Source organism: Protopterus annectens, chromosome 1.part1 (genome assembly GCF_019279795.1).
Source record: "Protopterus annectens isolate FY-2018-M chromosome 1.part1, PAN1.0, whole genome shotgun sequence".
Lineage (NCBI taxonomy): Eukaryota > Metazoa > Chordata > Ceratodontiformes > Protopteridae > Protopterus > Protopterus annectens.
This window is the reverse complement of record NC_056726.1, coordinates 1272812481-1272830108: the sequence shown is the minus strand read 5'-3', so window position 1 is coordinate 1272830108 and position 17628 is coordinate 1272812481. Positions and strand designations below refer to the sequence as shown.

At 38.8% G+C, this 17628-nt stretch overlaps 1 protein-coding gene across 1 annotated transcript in view; it reads right to left on the bottom strand.

Annotated features, from left to right (window-relative positions):
• The window catches only part of RASIP1 (Ras interacting protein 1), a 570016-nt gene that overhangs the window by 484034 nt on the left and 68354 nt on the right, over positions 1-17628 (bottom strand). The window contains exon 2 of the mRNA XM_044081539.1: positions 11775-11911. Within this exon, the coding sequence (XP_043937474.1) occupies positions 11775-11908 (134 nt within the window). The 5' untranslated portion in view covers positions 11909-11911. The remainder of the gene's footprint in view (positions 1-11774; positions 11912-17628) is intronic.

Genomic DNA, 17628 nt, shown 5'->3' with positions numbered 1-17628 from the left:
TGTCACTGCAAACTAGTTGCCGTGTGTGCAACTAGGTATTGGAGAAATTTCAATTGTGCGTTTACAGGAAAAATGTCACTCAAGGTATCTGAGTCTATACCGAGCACTGCCAAACACATGAGGAGAAACTAATACATAGACCCTGAAAATTTAAGGATGAAATATTTAGGCAGATATTCTGACGTTAGAAACAGATCAAGCAGTACTTACTGAAAATGAAGAATTAGCTTGTCAAGAATGATGAAAAGAAGGGAGTTGCAGGAATGGCTACTGCCTGGCTATTCCTAGTGCTGGTCTTGCCACAGCTTCACTCTGTTGGGATACAATGCTCCTTTGCTTTTTCTCTCACCAGAAGCAAAATGTTAGCACCAATCCCAAGATGAGAAGCAGACCACAGCCTGTTTGGTGATCCACAGTCTTGTCCCAGATGATGCAAGGGTCTGTAGACTTGTAGCCTTTTTTGGTAGATGCCTTAAATAGTAACCAGACCAATTAGGTACGTTAAGCACAGGCACTCACTCTCCAACCATAAATAGTCAAGAATCAATGCACTCCCTGTACTTCATAAGGTTTATGGTTTGGTTTAATGTCCCTGTACTTCATAAGGTTTATGGTTTGGTTTAATGTCCCTGTACTTCATAAGGTTTATGGTTTGGTTTTATGTCCCTGTACTTCATAAGGTTTATGGTTTGGTTTAATGTCCCTGTACTTCATAAGGTTTATGGTTTGGTTTAATGTCCCTGTACTTCATAAGGTTTATGGTTTGGTTTAATGTCCCTGTATTTCATAAGGTTTATGGTTTGGTTTAATGTCCCTGTACTTTATAAGGTTTATGGTTTGGTTTAATTTCCCAGTACTTCATAAGGTTTATGGTTTGGTTTGATGTTCCTGTACTTCATAAGGTTTTTGGTTTGGTTTGTTAGCCAAGGAGCATGGTTTGATTTGGCTCTTTTGATGCACAGTGAGGCTGGACTATTTAAGTGTGTTCAGAAATCCTGTGTTGAAATGATTGATGGCTTCATCTAGGGGTAAGGTTTTTAATGGAGACCAGTTCATAGTCAGTAATGTATCATTGAAAGACAGAGGGTTTAAATTAGAAAAGTTAGTCTATAATTAATGGTTTATAGTCTGGTGGCTATGCTTTTGTTGAGTGTAAGCAGGGAAATGGTCACTTAGAGCATCAGAAAGTGTACTAGCAGAGTTATATTTACTCAGTTCAGATACCAATATACAGTTGAGCATAGTATCTTTCTCATGCTTGTTGTTATATATTGTTTGGGATGTTATAAGCTGCGTAAAATTTAATCATTTTATAGAGGAGCAAGGGTAGTCTGGAAATATGGTTAGCCAATTGACAGTGACTTCACCCAAGATGATTGTTTCATTACATATTGTTCTATTTGTCCTGGAAAGAATGTCTTCAAGTATAGGTATATTGTTACTTCGGGGTATATATAGTATGATAATGTATAGGCTTTTATTCCTATTTAAATTTAGGAAGGGAATAAGTACTTTGTCAGTATGGAAGTTGTGATCTTGCTTATTAAATGGTTTGTTTCTTTTTTATCTTACCCTTTATTTATTTAATTATTTATTTCCGGTTTGATTACTGGTGAAGTCCACTGGGCCCAGAGAGCCTGTTTTCAGTGGAGGCCCATGGAGAAAAGCTCCATGAAACAGATTGCAGTAAAGATAGCAGTCCAATAAAAATAAAAGTACAAGTACAAATACATATCAAATAATACAAAGCGTGAGCAATATTGCCCATATTGGAAAAATATTGTGCAGATACATTTTAATAAATTCACATAATAAAAGTCAAAAGTTATTTAGAATATTTACAGAGTGTGAGAGATTGTATGGGAAATAGCTATAGAAGGTTATAGCCAGCTATAAGGTGCTTAGGAACTCAGGAGGATACCCTCCCAGGGGCTTAGGTTAAAGAGTTCTAGATAGAGAGAATGCAGTTACATTTCCATTTGGAGGAGAGGTAGTTGTAAAGCTGAGTTTTGAAGTTGTTTGTGTTTGACATTGTCCTTAGCGTGGAAGGGAGAGAGTTCCATTTCTTACCTAAGGAGAAGGGGAGGAGAAGTTGTCCAGCAGGATGTTTAGGTTTGTGGGCAGTAATTAAGTTTTGGTGTTCAGATCTGAGAGTTCTATTTGGGGTGTATTGGGAAAGGATGTTAGTTAGAGCGGGGCATTTTGTTGGATTAAATATTAGTCTATATGCTGTAGTAAGCTGGAGGAAGTCCGGGTAATTTGTGAATTCTAACCAGTTGAGGGATTGGATGGTAACACAGTGATGAGTGGAATGTTTGGCTTTGGTGGCAAATTTAGAAATTTTGTTATAACAGCTTTCAAGTTTGGAAATGATTGAAGAGGATAGGTTAGTTAGTAGTGGGGCACAATACAGAAGGGAGGGGAAGGAGATAAGAGGAGGCCAGAGTATGTCTGGTAGAAGTAGAGAGGAAGTGGTTGTTCCTGTATAGCATACCTAGTTTTTGGTGGGTTTTCTTTATATTTTGCTGAATATGGACATCGAACTTGAGGTGTTCGTCTAGAGTTACACCGAGTAGTTTGGCAAAGGGAACGACTTCAATTGGAGAGTTGCTTTGGCTAAGGACTTGGAAGAATTTTTTATCAAAAGAGAAAGATTTTGAGGGTGTGAATAGTAGTATTTTAGATTTGTTAGCATTGAGAGAAAGGCGATTTTGGCGCATCCAGATCTCAGTAATTGAGAAGGCAGTCTGAGTTTTAGATAGGAGTTCAGGGAGGTTAGAGGCAGAGCAGACAAGTGTAGAGTCATTTGCATATTGGATGACTTTGGCATTAGGAATAGCAGAGTGAAAGTTATTGATAAAGATATTAAACAGCATTGGTCCAAGGATGGACCCCTGTGGTACTCCGGTATGGGGTGGGTGAGAAAGGTGAGGTGTCTTTTTTCCATTTCACAGCCTGAGATCTATCTGACAGATAGCTTGAGAACCAGGAAAGAGTGCTTTGGGAGAGATTTAGGTTTAAGAAGTGACTTAGAAGGTGCTTATGGGAAACAGTACCGAATGCTTTAGAGAGATCTAGGAGCACTGTGGATACCAAGTTCCCAGAATCTTGGGCTTGATTGACAGTTTCTAAGAATGAGAGTAGAGCTGTTATGGTGCTATGTCCTGGTCAGAAGCCATGTTGGGTAGGGGTAAGAAGTTGGTTTTTAGTCAGAAAAGGCATAAGTTGGAGGTGGATGCATTTTTCTAGGATTTTGGAGGTTGGAGAGAAAAGAGCTATAGGGCAGAAGTTTGAAATGTTAGTGTTTTTGCCTCCCTTGTGGAGAGGAAGAATAAAGGCAGAATGCCAGAGTTTAGGGACATAGGATTCCTTTATGGATCTATTAATTAGGATACTAATTGGGAGAGCTATACCATCAGCAGCAGACTTGAGAAAGGAAGAGAGGATGTTGTCAGGTGCATTGAAGCAGGGTTTACGTTTGGATAGAAGTCTTTTTATGTAGTTAGTGGAGACATGTTTAAGCTTAAACATAGGGGGGGAATTATTTGGGGACTTAGTTGAGATAGAATGTAGGAGAGATGGGTCATTGTTGGGAAAAGTTTTTGTTAGGTTGGATATTGACTCTATAAAGAAAGAGTTGAATAGTGAGGCTAATTCGAGGTCAGATTTACTTGGGTCCGGACAGGGGTTATTTTTGGAGCCTGGGTTGAGGAGTGAGTTTATGGAGTTTCAGAAAAGCCTACAGTTTTGGGGATGGTTGGACTGGAGCTTAGTGTAGTAGGATTTTTTGTCTTTGAAGATTTGATTTTTTGCAAAGTTACGGAGCTGTGCATATTGGAGAAGGGTTTCGGGAAGTTTATTTTTTTTGGCAAAGCTTCCAGAATTTGTCTCTTTGGTGCATAATTTGCTTTGTTTCTTTGGTTAGCCAAGGGGAAGTTATAGTTTTTATTCTTTTTTTCCTTGGTGGAGCTCGGGAATTTAGAGCATGTAGGAAAGTAGAATTAATGTGGTCTGTGGCTTTATGGAGTGGAAGGGTTTTTAGAATGTTCCAATTCATTTGTTTGAGATAGTTAGAGAAGGTTTTGTGGTCAAATTTACTAAGGTTGCGGGTCTGAATATATTAATGTTGGTGTGGATGGGAGGTGATTTCATGGTAAATGAAAGCTGGGAGGTGGTCACTAATAGAGTCAGGGATGGTGCCAGAGTTGGTAATTTTATTTGGATGGGTGTCTAAGATCCAGTCAAGAGTGGATCCTGGGGGATTTGTTTTATTGGGTCTGATGATGGAGTGGGTTACTTGAGTAAAGTTAAAGAGATTAATGGACAGGGAGGGTATGGGACTATTGATTTTAATCCAGCCGATGTTGGGGTTGAGATATTATTTCCAGGTGGGACATAAAGGGTGATGATACAGAGGCTTTTGTGATTATTCATTTTTAATAGACCGACTGTTAGTTCTGCATTGGCGAATTTAGGAATGGAGTTTGGTAGGGGAATTGAGGTAAGTAGATTGGAATAGATTAATGCACGGCTGCAGTGGTGCAGCGGTTAGCGTTGCCACCTCACAGCAAGAGGTTCTCCGGTTCGATACTCGGCTGGGGTGCCTTCTGTGCGGAGTCTGCATGTCCTCCCTGTGGTCGCTCGGGTTTCCTCCAGGTGCTCCGGTTTCCTCCCACATCCCAAACACATGCTGTAGGTGGATTGGACACACTAAATTGGCCCTAGGCGTGAGTGTGTGCATGTGTGTGTGCCTTCTGTGGAAGGTTGGGCGCCAGGCTGGCAAGTCGACACTGTAAAACTCCACTGCCAGTCATGAGCAGACATGTGATCCACTGTGGCAACCCCTAACTGGGAAAAGCCAAAAGAAGAAGAAGAAAATTGGAATAGATTAATGCAATGCCTCCGCCTTTTGTCTTTGGGTGGTCACATCTAAGAGTCTGAAATCCAGAGGGTAGGATTTCAGAGTCAGAGATGTGGGGTTTGAGCCAAGTTTCAGAGATGGCTACAATATCAGGTTGGTTATGACTTAGCCATGCTTGAAACTGATGTGCTTTGTTGTTGATACTCTGGGCAATGAGTGTGAAAAATGTAAGAGTATTGTAGGGAGATGAAAGGTTAGAGGAAGGGGGAGGGTAATTGTTATTTATGGGTGGGATAGGTCCTGGGTTGGTGTGAATGTCTCCAGCTAAGACGAGGTTATTGAAGGAAGTTATTGTAGTGTGTTTTGGTTTGGATTTAGGGTATTCTGGATGATCTAGTATTTGTTTAAGAGTAAGTGTCATAGCAGTAGTGGAAATAATTTTAGGATTAAAAAGGTGCAGAGGGTTGAGCTGAAACAGAGAGGAGGAGATAGAAAAGAAATGATTATTTGTGTGAGGGAGGAGATGTTTTTGTGTGGGAGTATGGTAAGGAGTAGAGAGAGGAAGCTGATTGGAGGTATAGGAGCGGGCATGGTATAAAGTTGTTAGGAGTAGTAGGAGGGAGATGGGGGTATGGAGTGTTAGGAACAGTAAGAAAAGCATGGTTAGAAAAAGGTAGTTTAATATGGGAGGATTTTGCATTCCTGAGTTCTTTTACAATTTGATTGTATTACTTCATTGGGTAGGCTATTTCAATCAGCTACCACCCTTTCCATGAAATAATACTTTTTGATACTTTCTGTAAATCCTCCACCTTTCATTTTAATTCATGTACTCTTGCCTTTATATAGCTATTTGTTAAAAGATGGTACCCATTTTGATTTTTCTGATTAGCTACTTAAAGGACATCTGTGCTATAAATGCTACATTTTATTTCCCCAGAGTGTATTTCCTTCTCTATAGGATGATCTTCATTCTTTCATATATTAAAAAATGCATGACTTTGCAATTTCTCCCACTCTGAGACATTTCTGTCCAAATATACTGTATCAGTGTATACCATGTCAGGGATACATGAAATTTCATGATGCTTTCATTAGGAATTTGTCTCCCTTGCTATTACATCATAGTGTCTATCATATCTGAAAGTGTTTTGTTAAGAACAACAAACACAGCAAGCTTCTTATAGCTCTTTTATGTTATTTCACACCAACTCAGCTCAAACTTCACAGCTCTTTCACTCTGTATAGTCATATAAATCTGCATTCTTTCCTTTTTCTGAAGTGAAGACTTGTTGAACCTTTTATAGCTGGAAGATGAATAAACCTGAAAATCACACTGAGAGTGACATTACTAATTAGCTGAGCTATGCAAGCCAAGAAATATAACATTCTGGCTGACTCAGGGAAGGAAGATAAGACCTGAAACTCACATACTATCACTTTAAAAAGGCTAAGTTATCTCAGTTATTTATCTTTTTTAAGTTTTTTTTAAAAGATGGTGTAACACACATGTAGGAAGCATATCTGCAAGAATTCCTACAAAAACATCATTGACATTTTTACTGAGGCTTCTCAGACTTAATAATATGTCTCTTTACTTACATTTTAAATTAATGGGACTATGATCTGACACCACCGAGTAGGGTATTGTAATCTCACCAGCTGCTCCTTAACAGTGCATTATGGGAAAAAATTAGCTTTCTAAAAACAAGATCACATAAGTACGCCTACCCAGATAACAGTATTGTGAGTTAGGAAAAAAAATAACATTAGTAATAGGTAGTTATTATGGTGCTTGCAGGTATGAATTGTGTAGCAGTTCATGGTAAAATGAAAAAGAAATGTGTTTTTTTTTCAGTTTCTGCCTGTAATGGTCCTTTAACTGCTGTATCATTCTTTCTTCAAGCAATACACATGAAGTTCTCGCAACCTCTCCTTAAATGACTTATGGCGCAGACAATGCAGTGTGTTTGGTGCCATTCTCTGAGCAAACTAACTGAATATGGTCTGTAAAAAGGTAATATCTACTGAAATTCTTACCATAATATCATTGATGTATACAGACATATAATAACATATTGTTGTTTTACTGGTGCTTTCTGTTCCTTTGTATGCCAGAGTTTCACCACACCACTGCTGTTTATTGTGGTGCTTCCTTTGATGTAGGACATCTGTGGTGATTATTTCATAGGTCATTTTTTTCCTTTACCATTGTTACTACTCTTCCTTCAGACATGCATTTGTTTCTGAGGTTAACACATCCCAGGTGCATTATTTTTTTTTATTTTCATTGTAAATTTAAATTATGATGTATTAGATTATTTTTTTTAATTATTTTTATTTTTTCTATAAATTCATATGCGTCAATCGTATCACAAAACTTTATGTCCTCAGCAAAAAAAAAAAAGCAACACTTTTGAAGCCCTCTGAGCAAAGTGCCCTCATTCAGGGATGCGCTGGGAGGGCTATCTGGTTAATTGACTTGTTCAGAGTCATGCAGTAGACAAATGGAGGGGAAAGGAAGATATGCAAAAGGAATTACCCTCCCACTTAATGTTCTATACCCTTTGGATGATAGGATGCTACTCCATAACATCTCAGATCCCTAATCGTCTATGCTAACTGCCAGTCCTTCAACAATTTTGCTTATATTCTGTATTTCCCAACATTATCAGTATCCAGTTTTTCTTAATCCATTTTGTCCTCTTGCTTCCACATCAACTTACTCATCCCTTACTCCTTCACAAAGCCATGCTTTCAAATTTTGAGGAATATATTTTTTTTATCATTTAATTCTTTATAAAATAATAACTTAATTAATTTAAACCTGATGTACTACTTTTGTTTTCACATTTTAATAACTCTCCAAATTCTTCCTTTATTATTTTCTTTTCTTTTTACAAATGTTTTCTCTGTATTTTATGTACATTTCTGGTTCAGATCTGGGCTTACTTCTAGTAGGTATTGCAGCCTTAATGCAGCCATTTACATGTTTGTACAGGATTTCTGTAAATAATTCTGTATAGGCAGCTTGTTCTTGGGGTTTGGGGAAGCCATGAATTTTGACAAACTGTCACTTAATAATATACCACATAGGCGGTAGTCTACTTAACACCGAAAGTGTGATAAGAGACCTTTGGACCCAGGTGGACAGTAGTCTCTCCTTTGATAATCACACCGCTACAGTAGTCAGGAAATCCTTCTATGTGGTACACCTCATCACAAAAGGTTTCTCAATCCAGGAAAAAAGAGGTCATTGTTCCCCTCTACTCGTCACTCATTAGATCCATTAGAGAGTACAACACCCCTTTTGGCAAGTACCTCACAAGACATCTACAACAACTGGAAAGTCCGCAGAAATACCTCACAAAGAGGATTACTGGCCTCAAACAGATGCCCTATGCAGACCATCTCAAAAAACTCCAGCTTTACTCCATTGCATATTGCTTACTCAGAGGCGATCTCTGCCTAACATACAAAGCTATGTGAAACCCAGAGCTGTTGGACATGCTCCACGTAAAGAAATCCCAATCCATCCGAGCTACATGCTCTAGGGACCTAAACCTTGTCACCACAATAAACAGAACATGCTGGAGGGATAGATTCCTGTCCCAGAGACTCCCCATACTCTGGAACAAACTACCTATCTATATCAAACAAAGCTCCTCATTAGCACTCTTCAAGAAAAATCTTGATGATTGGATGGGAGATAGGAAATTCACCCTGGGGATCACTTCTGTGGCTCTGCTCAACAAGGGCACAGGAAAATAATTTTCTTGGGTGGCAAAAGCCAGGGTACCATTTGGCTAGACTTATATAAGCCCTAGGGCCAATAGCCTAGTACCTACCTATGAACCTATGTAGTTTACTTTAGAGTAGTTCCTAACTCTTATGGGTTTAGCTTAGTTTTTCTGGGTTGATTTTTATTTTGAGGGTATTTTGAGGAAGACTGTTTTGTAGTCCAACCTCACCAATGAGGACATGAGACAGAGGTGGGGGGTGTAACACTCTTCCATGTTGATGAGTACAAAGGCAGCACTTAACTTCAGCAATTACTAAAGCACACACCAAAAGCAACACATAACAGCACACATAAGCTTATAGTCAATGATACCCCAAGAACAAAGCCTATAAGGCAAGCAAACACCTTACCTAGTACTCTTATCACAGGGGATTCTATTGTATGACACACAGATTCCCCTCTCACCAGTCTGAACAAATTGAAGATAACAGTTAGTTGCATTAGACAGGATATGCAATATCATGCACATACTCAAATCACTGCACCACAGGTAGCAATATGTTTCTATCAGAGACCATATCTATGGTGGCTTGCACGAGGATGAGCTCCATGGTATCATCCTGTTTAACCAACCTGGAGGTATGTTTGTTGCTAATGTTGACTGAGGAACCACCACCTTTGGTCTCAGTCTGTGTTGTTGTTGGTCTAAATGTGTGGGAGGCACTGTAGTCTTGCACTGCCAGAGTACTTTCTATGGCTTTCAACCAAGTCTCAGTCACAACATAGTTGTCTGCATTCTCCAGAGTGAGGAGGGCTTGAAGGGTATGGAGTTTTTTGTTTAGGCTCCTAGCATTGAACAGTAAAACCTTAAAGTTGCTTGGAGGCTTTTCACTTGTATTATAGTGAAGTTATGTTATATGTTTCTAAAAACAGTTGCAATCATTCTACTCATAAATATTATTAACTTTGTAATTTGACGGCACAGTGGTGCAACAGTAGTGTTGCCTCACAGCAAGAAGTTCTCTGGTTCGATTGTCTGCTGGGGTGCCTTCTGTGCAGAGTCTGCATGTCCTCCCTACGTCCATGTGGGTTTTCTCCCACATTACAAAGACATACATCTACAGAGTTTCTCCTCAGGCCTCTGCTGAAAATTGGCTTCGTTCCAAGTCAGTCTTTCCTGGTAAACAAATGTTAAATAAATAAATTTTTATACTACTGTGGCAAATGTTGTGGTTAAAAGTACTCCATGAAGCAGTTAAATTGCTCACTCAACAAACAAATAAACACTGTAGTGTCTTTAGTATTCAATGACAAACGTGCTTAAAGTAAATAAACACTTCCCAATACCTACTGTACCATACATTTGCTACATTCTAGATATCTACCAGTATTCTGTATGGATGTAATTTTTGTATCTGTATTCTACCTGTACATTTGTACACTTTGTAACGATTTGTAATATGTGCTTTGTATTTATAGTTTGGCTCCTTATTTGCTGAAACATCAGTATAATGTACTTCATTGTTGTACTTTTAAACTGTTCCATTTTGTATTATGACAATACTTGTTCTTATATTTGTAATACTGAAGCTTTTCCTGAAGCCTCCACTGTAAACAAGTTTCTTATATCCAAGGCCTTCAAATTCAACAGGAAAAAGTACGTAAATAAGTGTTTTCCCTAAAAACTATGAACAGTAAAGATAATGTAACAACCTAGACTTATGACTAATTCATACAAATACATCTGCATTAGCTTCTGATGTCAAATACAATTTATAGTTTTTAGGTAACATAGCTGGCAGGTATCACTTGCTATGATATATGAAATAACATGATGTATTTCAGACAGCAAATTAAGAATTATGTATAATATGTATAATATGCTATGTACTGCGGTGGTGCTGTGGTAGCGTTGTCGCCTCACAGTTAGACATTGCCCGTTCGATTCTCAGTTAGAGCATCTTCTGTGTGACAACATGCATGAATGGGCGTTCCTTCGTTGAAGGTTGTGCGTTAGGCCCGGCAAGCCAGCACGTAAAACTCTACTGCCAATCATTAGCGGACCGGAGTTCCTCTGTGGCGACCCCTAACCGGGAAAAGCCGAAAGACACAAATGTATAATATGCTATGCATACAGTGAGAACAGTATACACTGCATGCTATGATGCATAACCATACAACAGATGTATAATTCTGCTGTCTAGGACTTCAGAGAGAAACAGGTTATTGCTTTTCTGGAAATTAATTTTCAAGGCATCCTGTGTGACACTTAGTGCTTGGAATCCTCAGTGACATGTAAAGGGCTAGCAGACAGTATAGCATTTTAAGGGTCTGAGCTATTAATGAGTTGCTTCCTGTAGTCCAAGGTTTGATTCTATTATTCATTTGCCTACTGTATGACTCTGAGCAAGTCACCTAAACAGCAAGTTTTCTAGAGAAATCGGACTGGGTTCCTCCAAAGTTTCTTGAACTGCATGCCTAGAAATTATCAATGAACCAGAAAGTAAAAATGCAAGGTCTTAACCACATGTCTAACTACTATTGAACCAAAAGATGAAAGCATGAGAGTGTAACTATTTGCAAACCTTGACATATTTGCTGTGTAGAACATAGTATTAATTTTATCATATCATTTTCATGGACTAAATGAGTATGATGAGTGATCAACACTGCATTCCCCAGAGTGAGGAGCCTTCTGTGTGGAGTACATTGGGGGGGGGGGGGGACTTAGAACTTAGCCATTTGAGTAAAGCAGTCATCAGCACTACAAATAATCACTGACTGCCATTACAAAGGGACACTTTTTTTGTAATTTGACTACAGGAACACCGATTAGGAATATGAGGTGTCTTTTTATTTCTAACTCAAATAAGACAGGTAACATTGCAGATGACAGTCACAGGCTCAACTAAGTCAGAGTCAAACTGAAGAAGCCAAGGTACTCTGAGGGATGCAGTCTTTGGTTCACCTTCACTCTGTTGTCGAGTTTTTCACCTGTGATGTCATAACATGAACCCTGAACTAATGTACTAATACAAGTGCGAACAAAAACACACACACACACACACACACACACACACACACACACACACACACACACACACACACACATCTGTGTAAAGGACGTAAAACAGGAAGTAAAAACACAGAAAAGAAAGTAAATCTGCTTACTTGACTGAGCCAACACTTGGCCATTTTTTGCTTAGTTTAGCAAAATGTTTTTTTGGTGAATTAATCCAGAGTCCAACAGGAAAATGAAGTTTCCGGAATCTCGGACTTCCTTCCTTTCGCTCTTCTGAAAACATAGTCTGTTTAAAAAAAAAACATAAACATGTTTTAACAAAAGAAAAGTTGTTTACATGAAACTATAGTACCTTTTAAATCACTGTAACGTTTTCCTAGAATCTAAGAAACTTCAATATTTCAATTTCTCATGCATTATTTTATGAATTTAACATTTAGAAAGAAACTTGCAAAAAATAATATTTATATGTGATGCAAGTCTAATATCACATTATGTTCCATGCTAAATCTTGACTAAGAATTTACACCACTTTTTTCTGAACTGCTGATGGACTCTTCCCTCTAGTGCCCCATACCTCAGCTTAAACTTTTTTTTGCTCAACATTTTTCTACCTCATTTTAAACTTAAATTATTTTGCAACACATCTTACATATTCTAAGATAACAGTCATATCAGAGAAGTAGGAGGAGAAGCTCTTTCTTATTTCATACCACAATAGGTTTATGTTAAATGCTATACACTTATTGAAAATAAATATTTCTATGGACTAAACTGTATGATTTAATAATTCATACAACAATATCTCCAAATTTAAGTAAAGTAGTAAGTAGTGCTGTACTTAAATCAGTGCAGTAGAGAAGTCTTTATTTATTTAACATTTGTTGACTGAGAAAGTCCGACTAGGACAGAGCCTATTTTCAGCAGAGGCCTGGGGAGAAACACTCTAGACACGTCTTTGGAATGTGGGAGGAAACCAGAGTACATTGAGGAACTCCATGCGAATGCAGGGAGGGCATGCACAGAAGACATCTTAAACAAGGATCAAACGGGAGAACCTCTCACTGTGAGGTGACAATATTAACCACTACACCACTGTGCAACCCAAGTTTGCAGCATCTGTCTCATTTCCATTTGTAAGCATGCCACCAAGATTAGAGTTTGCCACTGTTTGAACTCATAGTATCATTTTATTTGCAGGTGTTGTCACTCCCAAAAAAAATCTCTACAATGGGAGAGTAGTTTAGTAACCAGAAGCTAAATGTGTTGTACTTTATGCTTCTCCTACATCCTATTACTTTTCCTGTATGATTACTTGTCTTGTGTGATTCACAGTCTAGAAACTTTAGGAAGCAGAGTATACAATGGCACAATTCTGAGTGACACCCTTCTTTTAATCTTCAGGATGTTAAATGTATATCATTGGTCACTTGGTAGGCAGCAGTATCCTTAAGGCACCTTGCACTTCTCCTCCTAAAGAGGCATATACAATCCTTAATGAGGATTTTGGTCTCCAGTCTTTCAGTGCAATTAAAAGCTATAGCAAGCTCAAGCCTTTGACAGTAAGTAGTGCTGTTGACACTTGAGAATTGCAATAACATGAGCTAGGGTTGGCCAAAAGACAGGGGCCAAAATCTGGAAAGGGACTGGAAAACCAATCAGTCGTGAGGGACTTGAGCACCCAGATTGATAACAGCCTGACTTCTGACCACCCCGTTACCTGCATTGTACGGAAGGCTTTCTACATAACCCACCTCATAAATAAGAGTATTTCATCCAGTAACAAGGAGGTCATAACATCTCTGCACTCCTCCATCATCAGACCCATTATCAAGTACAATGCCTCCTTCGGCATGTACCTTGCCAAGCACATGCAGCAACTGGACAGACCACAGAGGTTCCTGACCAGGAAATCCAGAGTCTCAAACAGCTATTCTATACAGATAGGCTAAAAGCCCAGTCTCTCTACTCAGTCTTGTACAGACTACTCAGAGGTGACCTGTGTCTGGCATACAACACCATCGCAGACCCAGCCTTGATGGAATTACTGCATATCCATAAGTCAAACTCCACTCCCGCAACCCACGTGCAAGGCCTTAACCTGGTCTGTGACATGAATAGAACTTGTTGGTGGGATAGATTTGTGTCCCAAAGACTCCCTAATCTGTGGAATAGACTCCCTCTCCATGTCAAGCAGAGTACCACTCTAGCTCTCTTTAAGAGGAACCTGGGCATCTGGATGGGAAACAGAAAATTGATAGAGGCAGATCACATCAGTAAGCCAGCTAAAAAAGAAAAACTATCTACAAGTTGGAATTAAGGTAGGCAGCAGGTCAGTGCCATCTAGGACACCAAGATAAAGAGAAGCAACGGTAGTGTTTAATTTAGCACTGTGGACCTACCGAAAATATAAGTACAGTAGTGTGGATGAGGGAATGAAGAAATAACTTTGTGGAGAGGGAGTGGGGCAAGGGACAGTTTTCTGGGGTGCTGTTTCCTTGTAAGTGAGCACTTACTAGAGATGCTTCACCTGGAGGGCTTTCAGCTGCAAAACTAGAGCAAATATGGCATCCGGGGTTTTTAAAACCTTTGGTGTGTTGTACCTGAGCAATAACTTGGGGTGGGGGAAGGAAGGGAAGGAATCAATTGGAGTAAAGAGTATCAGGAGAGAATCCAAGGCACTCTGCAAACCTAGCTAATTAGCAAAGGAGAACAAAGGAAATAAGGTAAACATACAGACACCCTGTTCAAGGACTGGAAGGTTTCTCTAAGAAAAACTATCAATAAGAGTACACCAAAGGTAGAGGTTGTGTGCTGCTTACTACTCTGCAATGGCAGATTTTATTCTCTTTTACATTTGTATTCCCCTTTGCTCATTGTTTGCTGCACACTGCGTAGCTAAAGATAAACGCAGCTTGAGACTTTGCACCTTTGTTCCCTGGCTTGCCTCTCACATTCATTGACTATATTCAAGGTCAACTCTCCTCTTTGAACCACGCCTTCCCTAAAGAAGCATCATCCCTACTCACTTTCAAAATGTGGAATAGAGGGATAAAGCCCTACAGCATACAGCCCATTCGACCTGGATTTGATTAGCTTTTTGGGCAACTGAAGGAGCAGTAGGGAGGGATGGGCATGCCTGCCCCATGTAGGAAGGCATTACTGGGCATTAGTTGATGATGCTTCTTTAGGGAAGGCATGGTTCAAAGAGGGGGGTTGCCCTTGAACATAGTCAATGAATGTGAGAGGCAGGCCAGGGAAGTGCATAGATCATATACATAAAAAAATCCCCCCCAGGACAGAAGCGGAGATGATCAAGCTTCCAGGATCCACAACTTGCCCCAGCATCTGATTAATTTCTGAGGGGATCAGAGATAAAACTGGTAGACCCACGGTGAATATGGGGACTGGGTGCCGAGTAAGTTACTTGATATCCGAAAGGGGACAAAAAAAGAAATCACTAAATCTTGTGAATTTTTTTTTAGTTTTTGTTAAACATCTGGAGCAGCCACAGTAAAAACTATAAATTTCTAAATAATATCTGTTTATGTCTAAGGCTGAATCTATATAATGTGAGAATATTTTAAAATGACTGTTAATGCCTTCAGCCTGCTTTGCCTTATGGCTCCCTCCCATCAGCTAAGAACCCCCTCACCATTCTTTTCTGAACTACATCACTCCAGTCATTCAATTTAATTCATTCCTTCATCTGCAAAATTGGCATCTATTGAAGGATGGCAATGGGGGGGGGGGGTGAAACCGTTGACTTTTGTACCACTCATGGCAAACAGTGAACACAAAGCAGGAAACCAGTCCTGAATGAGAAGCCTACCTATCAGTTGCAGACATGCACACATGCAAACAAACATGCACACATGTATACACACACACACACACACACACACACACACACACACACACACACACACACACACACACACACACAAATTCCTCATAGAAGGTACCCAGCCTTCAGGTCATGTAAACTTTAATTCTAAATCTATATTATTTCAACAAAACGTCCTCTTAGAAATAAAAAAGATGGTAAAAGTCATGGTTCTGGTGGGTATAACATAATTTAATAAAACATTGTCAGGACTTGAGGTAGACTGCTACTTAGAGTGGTACAAAAGTTTCACCGCCCCCCCCCAGATAATAATGACTTACATAATAATAAGAAAATCACAACCTAATATGGTTGTTAAAGCTCAAAAAGTCATCTATTTTTACCCTAAAGCTCAGACAACGACACAAATATTTCTACGAACAGCATAACCCTAAACAGTAAATAAATTTAAATTATGGGGTCTAGTTTTAGCTTTAACATGGAACTTCTGTTATTTGCAAGGATAGATATCTTTATCCCAATTCAAAATATCCCTTAAGAAATACCTAAAAAGGCATTGGCTTTGTCCCTGTACTAACCCTGACTAGCCCTCACTCAAACATAATCTATAAATGAGAACCTCATTACAAGAATAAAACTCTGATCCTCTAACTGTTTAGAATTTTGTATATCTCTCACCTACTGGAAAGATTTAAAGTTAAGATGATATCATATATGTTAACCACCTTAGTTTATGTGTTCCCCTTTTTCAGATTCAAGCTCTAACTATTTCTTTCTCAGCTATTAACTTCCACCCTTTCCTGTGTGTTTTTGAGAAAAACATGCGCCTGTGTGTATATATCATTAAACAAATTTCAATTTTGTGATAATTCACTGTAGTAATTCCACTGTATTTACACTTATCATGTACATTTCTAGCTTTTCTCCCCAGGCCTCCACTGAAAATGGACCTGTATCCAGTCAGATTTTCCTGGTTAACAATTGTAAAAAAAATAAAATAAATAAAGATATTAGTACACTCCCCTTATATTAACCATCTCTAATAATAATCAGTCAATTCATTCCTTTTCTGATTATCTACTTAGTCCAATGCTGGGGTCATGGGGGAGCTGTTGCTTATCCCATCACTCAGTGGGAGTAAGGCTGTGACATAATCCAGAATGAGGTGCCAACCCATCACAGAATATGTTTATACACTCATACAACATGGAAGATTGCCAGCTGACCTACAATATATCTTTGGAATGTGAGGGGAAACCAGCGTGCCCTTCAAAACCCACACAGACAGAGGAAGGAAGTACAGATACTGCATAAAATGCAGCCCAGGAAATAACTGAACTAGAGAATCGAGCCTTGTGACTCAGCAAAGATAACTATTGTGTCATGCAGACAAACCTTAAATTTAGTAGAGTTAGGTTAACTCCAGGAAAGAGAAAATACATTTTGAATATTTTATCATATTAGACAGTGAAACGTTTTTTTCGTGCTTTTACATTCTGACACACAGATTTGTAGACTGGCTTTGCGTTCTGAAATTTGTGTCTTTTTTACTTTTTTACCTTTTTGTAAGCTGTTTCTGTTGCTCCACTCCCATAGGACTGAAAGGCAAATTCCATATGATAAAAAAACACAATAATATCCTTTTACATTTTTAATCAAGCATATACTTTGTGGTCCTGTAATGTCTCAGTGATATACTGACTGAACTCATGTTTAAATACAGTGGGGTTTTAAGCAGGATTAAAATAAAATAAGACTAAGGAGCAATTGTAAGACTTTGTCTTTCAAGTTTTAGTTTTAATATTTATTAACTGTGTAAGAGGGCTTGCCTCAGACTCTTTTCAGTCACAGTCTGCACAACAAAGACCTCATACAGACTGGGGACAACATGTAAAATCCACCGAGGATACTGAATGGAAATTGGGTGTGAACCCCAGACTTTGAAGCTGAAAGAGCGAGAAACAGACAGAAAGAGAGAGAACTCTTACCACTGAGACACACATACCACTACTACTTTCTACTTACATATTTAAAAATGTGTAAGTGTACCAATTAACATCTAACCTGTTCCTATTAAATAGGACTTGTGGAACATGCATTTGTATTTCCATTTCTCAGCAAAAAGACTCTCCTAAAATATTTCTGTTCTTTCTCAT